General features: G+C 43.6%; 1 protein-coding gene across 2 annotated transcripts; it reads left to right on the top strand.

Annotated features, from left to right (window-relative positions):
• The first annotated feature begins 3483 nt into the window (after positions 1 to 3483).
• C15H6orf141 (chromosome 15 C6orf141 homolog) lies at positions 3484 to 7990 on the top strand. 2 transcript variants are annotated; one of them, XM_046638832.1, is made up of 2 exons: positions 3484 to 4573; positions 7073 to 7990. In XM_046638832.1, the coding sequence occupies exon 1, from the start codon at positions 3673 to 3675 to the stop codon at positions 4267 to 4269; it is 597 nt and encodes a 198-aa protein (XP_046494788.1). In that variant the 5' UTR covers positions 3484 to 3672; the 3' UTR covers positions 4270 to 4573; positions 7073 to 7990. The 2 variants fall into 2 exon arrangements, with proteins under 2 accessions (XP_046494788.1, XP_046494787.1); XM_046638831.1 differs by having other exon boundaries at positions 3484 to 4655.
• The last annotated feature ends 1240 nt before the right edge of the window (positions 7991 to 9230 follow it).

Below are 9230 nucleotides of genomic sequence, written 5' to 3'. Positions count from 1 at the left end.
ACGGAGTGTCCCATTCACTTTAGAACCAGATCAAGAAGGCAAACTGTAGCTAAGATGATGAAACAGAAAAGTTCTTCTTTATCACTCCACTTTGCACAGCCCTCTGCATTTCCTAACTTTTAAAAGTGAAACTCTATTAATGCTTTATCTGATTAATGTATTGATTCAATAGATGCATTGATTCATTTCCTAAGGCTGGAGCCACCTACAGCTGTTTGTAACCAATGACTACAAGTCCATTCTGGCCCCACTTTGTCCCCCTCACTATCCACCCATCCCTCCCCAACATATGGCCCTGTTTCAGTTGGGGGCATGGCACTGTTTGCTTTCCAAATTGGCCAATTTAAATCCCAGTAACCAAAGACCGGTCGGAACACGCCTATACTAAAAAAATGAAGTTAGGTTTATTTATCTTGCTGCAGCAAGTAAGAGTGTGCCCTTGAGAAATTACGAGACATTTCGCTATGTGGAGCTGGGAGGGGCTTCTCATAGGATTTAGACTTGAGCTAGATGATTTTAAGGAAGTAGGAGCTGTGCTGGATTTGCTGTTGTCAAGAAATGGGGCAGCTCTGAGAAAGGTCACCTTGGTGAATTTTTATCTAGGAAATGAGAGAATTAAAGCAGGAGTAGACTACACGCGTCATTGGTAAAGCAGCGATAGTCACTTAGGTTGGCCATAAGAGGGGGATGTTGAACCTTTTTTATGGTTTTATAGTGGCCTTGTTTCTGCTCACAGAGTGCCCCTAACGTTGACCATGTTTACATTCTGTGAGCGTTGATTATGTTCAGTTGGGCCCAACTTGGCCCGGCTCCCAGCAGGACTGCTTGTTACTTTCTCACAAGTAAAAAATCATTTGGTAGACCTGTTTTTAAATCAAGAATTTGAGATCTAATAGGAGAAGAAAGCTATAAAATACTAGCATGAGTATAAATTAAAGGCAGAAGCGTGCCAGTGGAGCATAAACCTTCTAAAGGCAGGGACCCTAGAATAACTGAGAGTCATACTGTAGCATAAGGATTTAAAATAAGTTCTGAATCTAACGGGCACAGTGCGAGGCCCTGGCCCCTGGAGATTGGGCTGCCAATGACAGGCTTCTTTTGACCCTCCCAGGGCATAGTGTCTGCCATCACTTTCAGACTCCAGGGATAGAAATTGCTTAGCTACAGCTCACTGGCCTGTATATTTGTACGTGTGGTAGGCGTTCAGAGAGGAAGTAAACAGGTTCACTTTAGCACCCTTATCAGCCTATTAGGCACTTGGAGATATTACAGCACAGCAGACATCACTAACCTGGCGAAGCTGCCTGTTTCTCCGTTTTATATTCTTTTTAGACTATCTCTTTGAAGTTTAATTTACTTAGCATTTGCTCTTAATATTCTTTTATGCATTAATACATAACTTTTTGACATCTAGAAATTCAGGTGTTATATAAAGGGTGAGTCTGTCTGATTCCTCACCAAATAGGTTTTCCCCATTCCCCATCCCACTCTAAGCCTTCACCCAAACCCAATGGCAAGAAAACGATTTAAAGCAACAAACCTTGTGGTTTACACTACCCTTCCCTCAGAGTACAGACACCTTCAATGGAATTCCCCAATATTCCTGCAAGGAAGGAGAGTACAGTGTTGTTATTGCCACTTGAAAGCAGCAAAAAACTCCCAGAGTTTATCTATGCAGATTTTTGGTAATGTTTCTCACAATGCTGTCCATGGACCACAAGCATCAGAATTACTGAGGGTCTTGCTAAAAATCCATATTCTAAGCAATACTCCAAACCTATAACAGAAACTTTGAGAACAGAATAGGGCATTAATCCACAGGAGATTTTCATGTACATTAAAGTTAATTTATTATCTCCTACTTTTGGACAGAGGCTTTGATGTGTGTTACTATATATAAAGAATGCAAACTTCCAGGGCAATTTGGCTTGTTCCCCCAGATGTCCCCATCACCTAGAAGAGTGGCTGACCTTTAGCACACACTCAGTGATTACTATTTAACTAGATGAACAGAAAAGAACATGAAGCCACAGGCTTAAAATAGGAAAGTAATTGAAAACAGGAGGAAGCACTTATGTCAGAATCCTGGCTCCATGTTTATTGCTGCTGGACCTTGCGCAATAACCTCCCTGTTCTTCAAAGTTCTCAAGGAGACTGTAGTAAGAGTACCACTTCCTTAGTTTGTTGTGAAGAATAAATGTTTAAACATACTGAGTGCTTAGAACAATTCTTGTCTAAAACACTGAAAAACTTTAATTAATTATGATTTAGCAGCAACCAGCCCAAGGCCAGGCATCCACTCAGTCAGATCTGATCTAAATTCTCTCGCTCCTCCTACACTTTTTAAAAATATATACAAGACTTGGCAGATATCAGAAGATCCTCTCCTTCCAAAATAGCTCTTTCACATACTGCTTGGTCCTTCCTATATGGACAGAAATTTCCACCATGGCAGTCATTCTGCTACATCAGACAGGAAAGCTGAGCATTTTCTAATAAAACAAGCACCTTTTCCCAAGGGTGGACTGGAAATCACAAACTAAGGCCTTCCTTTTCTATTAGCTAGCCTTCCGCATGAACTGCAGGCAGGTTGGTGTGTCAGAGGGCCTGGCAATGAGTAGATTTCAAAAGCCTATCAGAGATACCCTTTTTTAACCTCTGCAGTTAACGATAAGGGGAGCGGGGGTGGGGATGGGAGTAAAGGGGGAACTTTTAAAAACGACGTGAACACAAAATTTTAAATCCCGAGAAAGTACACTGAGCCATTTTATTTTGTTTATTTCGTTTCTGTTTGATCAAGGGCACTAAGCCCCTTCCTGGGATAGGCAATGAGTAGAACCCAGATGAGGACAGGTGTGCCCACCGTCCCACAGCGTCTGGCCTTCCAAAGGAGGAACAACAAACCAAAAGCCGTTTTCTTTAAGGCTTCCACTTTTCCAATCCGATCCTTCCATCTGCATTCGATGATCTTGGCAGCACGGTGAGGGTGGATACAAAACCCTTTTCAGAAGAATTTGATTAAATCAAGTAATTTTTTAAAAACGAGGCTTCCTTGTTCCTACACTTGGAGAAGTGACCTTCGAAAGAAGACGCACGTCATCTTGGGCATTTCAGCGGGCGCAGTGCGAAAGGTGTGTTTGGTGCCTCAGCTCTGGACAAAACCGAAGGTGGGAATGGAAACTCGGATAGCGCTGAGAAGTAAAAGAGGATAGAATCAGAAGTACGACAGAGGCAGCAGAGCCAGGGTGGGGGTAAGAAGGAGAAGAGGAGCGCCTGGGAGGGATGTCACGCTTTTTGTCTTTAAATGGTTAGAAAGCCGCAAGGTGGAGGAGGCTGAGAGGAGGGTGGAGGGAGAGGACGGAGGAGGGAGGGGGGAGGAGGGAAAAGAGAGAGAAAGGAGGACCGAGAGGAGGGAGGAGGGAGGAGGAAGAAGAGAGTGGAAGGAGAGGAGAGAGCAGGGAGAAGAGAATGCGAGGAGAGGAAGGTGGAAGGAGAGGAGGGTGGAGGGAGAGGAGGCGGGGTTCCTCGCGAAGTTGGCCCGAGGCGGATCCGGTTTCCTGCTCTCACCGCGAGGAGTCCCGGCGGCGCGGAGACCGCGCCCGGGGCCTGCCGGTCCCGCGCTTTCCGAGCTTGGCGAGAGTCGGCTGCGTGAACCGGTGAAACGCCCAACGAATGAATGACCCTCCTACCGGGATGGGGGCGCCGCGTCCCCGCGGAGGTACGAATCTCAAGGACTTCCCCCGCAGCCTGGGGCGCGCTGCGTCCTTTCCGCGCCAAGTGGGGCGCGGGGCTCCCCTGTCCCCGCACGCCCCGAAAACCACGGCGGCGGGGACGAGAGTAAGCCGGGGCGGCGCCCACGAGGACCGCCGGCCCGGAGAGAACGTGGATCGTGAGTCCTGGGTCAGAGAGAAAGTGCTCTTTCTTCTGCACCCTGAGAGGTGGTTGGGGACTCGAGAGGACCCTGCACGGGAAGAGGTGGCCGGTGGAGAGGATCTTTCCCAGACAGGCGGAGACGATCGGGAACTCGACTGCCCTTCTCCCCTCTTTCCACGAGAAAAGGGAATTTCTGGCAGCGGTATAGACTTAGATGCTGCCTCTGGAGCCCCGCCGCGAGTCGCCGCAGCCCCACCGAAATCCGTGCTTGTGCGGGTCGTGGATTATCACGTGACAGAAGAAGTCCTGCAGACCGCGTGGACGAAGGGCTGCATGACCACACGGACCGAGGAGTGCTCCATGACCGCCGTCACTTTTCGCACCAACAGGGAGTGAGGCAGACTGTGGGGCGCCGGGACCACGGGAGATCCCCGGGCACACAGAGAGAGGCACCCCGTGTCCACGCCGCGGAGAGAGGCTCCTTTTACGGTCCCCAAGGACCTGATTCCCCGAGGAGATTAAACAGGAAAGAGGAGCCTGAGGAATGCTCCGGGCTGGTGAATGAGCGATAATCCTTAAGAAAAGAAAATGCTCTTCCGGGAACTCCAACCTGTAATTAACCAACAGCAAGAACCTTTTGAGAGGCTGGCGCAGCGCTTCTGGGAGGCAGACGATGGCACCCAATCCCCACTGAAGAACTGTAAGCAACATAATACCTCCATTGTGGCTCAAATACTGTGACGGTTTGGGGACCTAAGCCATTCAGAAGAGGAGAAGAAAAGGTATTTTCAAATTGGCAGAATGCGAGAATTTTGAAATAAGAAAATCTGTTGTTAGCACTCACTTTGCAAGCCTCAGTTGATCTTTCTGCCTCCTTCCTTTCTCTTTGAGGCCTAAAAGCAGAAGTGAAGTTGAGGTCTGTTCTCTGCAAAGGGGGTGGGAGTGGATGGGGGAGAGGCTTGTTTTAAAAGCTGAAAAAGAAAGTACAAAGAAATGGGAAAATTAAAACAGCAGCAAGTGAACAAGGTCTTTTCTTTTTACTCTCTTCTGATGTGCACATTTTTCCTTTTTTTCACATTTAAGTGTTAGGAAGCATGAGGAGCTAGGTAAAGAAGGGAGGGGAGAACAGAAGACTGAGCTTTGAAGGTGAAATGCCCTAACGTATCTAATTTAGTCCAGTAAGAATGCTTTTAACCTGAAATTTTTAATTATTTTAATGTTTAAAATACTGCAGATAAATCTTGTGATCTAAAGGTAGATAGAAATGTATAGTTTGCCGTAAAATGGTTGTATATAGTATTCTTACTCATAATTTTTTCTTAATAACATTTGTGGTCAAGACTGGATTGAATATACATCTCTTCTGATGTTGTTGGAAATAATCTCTCCTGGTGCTATTGAAACTTGTTTTCATTTTTTTATTCCTCTTTTTTATTAAACACTATCTTTATTAACTCTTTAGTCGCGTGGCCTGGTTGGAACATCTGTGTGGGGCAGACTGCGCCCTCCAGAAGTGCACTGGTGACTTTAGCGCTGCTGCTGGAGTAATTGGTTTCTGCAAGAATGAACAAGACAAGTGGGACTCTGGCCGCTGAGGAGCAAACTGTTGGACAGTGCCCCCCATGCGGCTTCTCCCTCTTTGCACCTTATTTTCAGTTTAGAGCTTGAAATGCTTTCAAACATCCTCTGATACACGTCTTGCCTCTTGGCAGACAAGATACTTAAGACATGTCCCTATTTTACAGATGAACCAACCTACGCCTAGAAGTCATGTGGCTTGTGTAGGTCACACGGCTAGTACTTGCATGTGCTTACCAAGTAGATAATAATATGATCATCTCTCTCTTAGAGATTTGGGTGTGGGCTTTAGAAGGGCTTACTTCTATGGGATCAGGAGATGACTGGGGGCATCCTGACTGACTCCTGTTATGAGAAGTACTACAATCCCCTTGATGTCCCTAGTCCTGAGGGCCTGTTGGCTGGAGAATCACCACTAGCATTCTCAGGCCTGTGAGATCCTCATGTGAGAGAGGAATTCAGCACCTGACATCACCTGTGTTCAAAACTGCTTGGTAGGGAGAACAGGTAATATAGGCCCCGGAAAGTGAGTTATCTTTCCTCGAACAACCTGCCTGGCTCCTATGTGAGGTTAAACTTCTTGGCAGACAAATTTCACACCTGACTGAATAAATTTGGTTGTGAGTCATTATATGCCCCAGATGATTGAGCATGGAATATGGTCAACAAGAAAAGCCTTATTAACATTGACCCAAATGGTAGCATCATTTGGTCGCCTTCTCTGTGGAGGCCAGCTCTGGAGTTCAGCTTCTTGGGTTCAAAACCACTTCGCCTCTTACTGGGTGACTTTCAGCAAGTGCTTAATATCTATGTGCCTCTGTGTCCTTGTTGGTTAAATAGAGGCAATAAATACTATCAACCTCAAAGGGCTTTTTCCTAGGATTAAGTTAAATGAAAAATATTTACAACAATGCTTGGCATACAATAAATGCTCAAAGTTAGCTATAATTATTATCAGTGTTGTTGTTATTGATTGGTTCACTTTCATCCTAATCAGGTTTTAGTCTTTTATTTAAGAAAAAACAGCTGAAGGCATACAACAAGAAATCTTATAGAACTCAAACCAATGGTTTTCATTGGTTCTTTTTCTGAATTCCTGAAAGAAAAGACTTATTCTAGCTTTTCCCAACATTTCATAGATAAGTAAATACATTCTTTAAATTCCTTACAAATGACGCCCACTTCTTGTGATAAAGATTCATCCTAAAGGTCAAAGTCCTGAGGTGCTCCATACTCCCTGACAGTCTTTGAAGAGGTTTCACAGACCAGTAGGTTCCCCTTGGCAGTAGGAACTTCGAATACTTTCTTTAGAACCTGTCATGTTGGTTTGTTTTCGATTTAGAATTTTAAATCTGATGTCCTGTCGTCTCAGAAAAGCAGAATAGGCACAATCCTCGTTTTATCTCCTTTCTGTCAAAAATGCATTTTTGCAAGTCATTTTAATTCCTTTAATCAAAATATATTTGGGTTAATTTTATCTCCTTTAAGTAAAAATTATTTTTAAAACACGTATCCAACCTTCCTGTTAATTGCCTACAACATGCTTATAGATTTCTTTTAAACAGATGTCTCTCTCTTATAAAAAGCAGTAAGTTGAAGTCTTGTTGAATTTGCTTCACAGGTTTCCTGATGCAAGCAGAACCTCATCAGGTGAGGAGCCTGAGGAATCTTTTCCCATTCACAGTGTTCTGGGAGTGAATCCAAAGTGAAACTTGGGCATCCTCAATACTAAGAAGTCTCTGAGAATGGCTGGGTCTGGACTCTTGGGTCTTACCTCCACGTCACCAGGAAATGTGATCGTGTAAAATTCTTAGGGGGATTAATCACAGCAAGGACTTCCGGAAGCCACTTGGCCACTCACGCGACCATAAGACGAATACACAGTCACGTAACCACCATGGATCAGGCCAGTGTCAACCTCTCTTAAAACCTTTGTCCACCACTTCTGTCCTTGGAGATTCATTATATTTGACTTGTTGCTCTTGTTGGTCATCACCAGCACTTGATGTGACTTTTTGCTTAAAAAAAAAAAGAAAAACTTTCTATTAAAATAAAAAGTTATATTCACTGCAGAAAATTTGAAGAAATATTACTTTGTGAGGAAAAAGAAAAATGGAATAAAAGAAAAGAACTCTCCATGACACCAAATCTTTTAAAATATTTGGTATATTTCCATCTGGTTTTATTTATTTAATCTGTTTTTAATGTGTATACACTTTCCTGAGTGTGTGTACACTTTCCTGACCATAAACTGTGTATAAGAGCTGAGTATTGTCTTTATATAAACTAACATACACTGATGCCACTCAAGGTGTGGTCTGTGAACGAGGCACAGAATGATGCATGCGTGGGCATCTCCAAGGAGGTTTTTAGAAATGCAGAATCTAGGCTCCACCCCAGGTCTACTTGAATCAGAATTTGCATTTTGACAAGATCCCTGGGTGATTCACATTAAAGTTTGAGAAGCATTGACATATATGCTGGATTTAGTCTGTATCCTGCTTTGTCACTTACCAAAAATAAAACTTTTTTTTTTTTATATTCTCCATTAATTGTTAAGAATGCCATGGAAATAATACTCTGTAGAATTATGAAAACATTTAGAGGTTGCAAAAGAGTGAAATATATACTGGTTTATGAATTGGCAAAGAGATCTCTAAAAAGCTTTATAATGTTTTTTTAAAGAGCCTTATTCTAAAGTTTTTCCTAATGAAACATTGATTATTGGAGTTCAAACTATTTCAGAAATGTTGTTTTATTGCCTGAGAATGTGAAACAATACTTTAAAACCCCTTCAGGGAAGAAGGCCAGAAAGTCATTAAAGAAAGCACAAGGGGCTGGCCCACTGGCAGAGTGGTTAAGTTCCACACTCCGCTTCAGTGGCCCAGAGTTTCACTGGTTTAGATCCCGGGTGCGGACCTAGTACCACTCATCAAGCCATGATGAGGTGGCATCCCACATAGCACAACTAGAGGGACCTACAACTAGAATATACAACTGTGTACTGGGGGGCTTTGGGGAGAAGAAAAAGAGGAAGATCGGCAACAGATGTTAACTCAGGGCCAATCTTTTAAAAAATAAGAGGGGAAGGCAGACTGAAAAATAATTGGTATATAATTCTCATGCAGTACCCTACGTTCAGTGAAATAAAAATTTAAAAAAAGAAAAGCACTCTTGCAGCCCTTGCTGGCTGAGTCAGAACTGTCAGCCACTTGTAGTGAATGGCCGGGGGAGAGGGGAAAGGTGGAGGCTGAATTTGAATCAACTGATTCAGGTAAGAAAACAAAGGCCGTGACTCTTGAACACCCTGATATCTTTATAACTCTAGTCAGTACTTTGCTCTTTAATTAGGGAGGGCAAATCTTTGTAAGTTCACTTCTCTAGATGAAGATAAGGAGAAAAACAATCCAGTTTACTTTGGAAAGGGTGAAGAATTATAATCACTTCTTAGGCACTATGCAGCCAATAGTTAACCAAGCATAAAATTGGTTGGCTTCAAAGCAAGGAATTAACTTTAAATTCAAACTCGGATGTCTAAGTATGAGACAGAAAGAGTACTCTTAGGAGACTGCAGCCTTCACAGAAGTAGGACAGAGGCTGTTTATTCAGAGCTCAGTGTAGGAAGGGAGTCAACCAGCATCACTTGCACTTGGCAGGGAAGACAAGACAGGCAGGGCGGGCGGTGGGAAAGCATCATAGTGACCAAGATGACTTTACAATTATCCTCAGCTCAACTAAACTTTAAATAGATTTCTTCCTGACTCTAGGTCCCTGATTTC

This window comes from Equus quagga, chromosome 15 (assembly GCF_021613505.1).
Source record: "Equus quagga isolate Etosha38 chromosome 15, UCLA_HA_Equagga_1.0, whole genome shotgun sequence".
Classification (NCBI taxonomy): domain Eukaryota; kingdom Metazoa; phylum Chordata; class Mammalia; order Perissodactyla; family Equidae; genus Equus; species Equus quagga.
This window is presented reverse-complemented; position numbering and strand designations above follow the sequence as displayed.

Excerpts from the sequence above, each read along its gene's own strand:
- C15H6orf141 (XM_046638832.1), top strand. The coding sequence starts at position 3,673 with ATGAATGACCCTCCTACCGGGATGGGGGCGCCGCGTCCCCGCGGAGGT.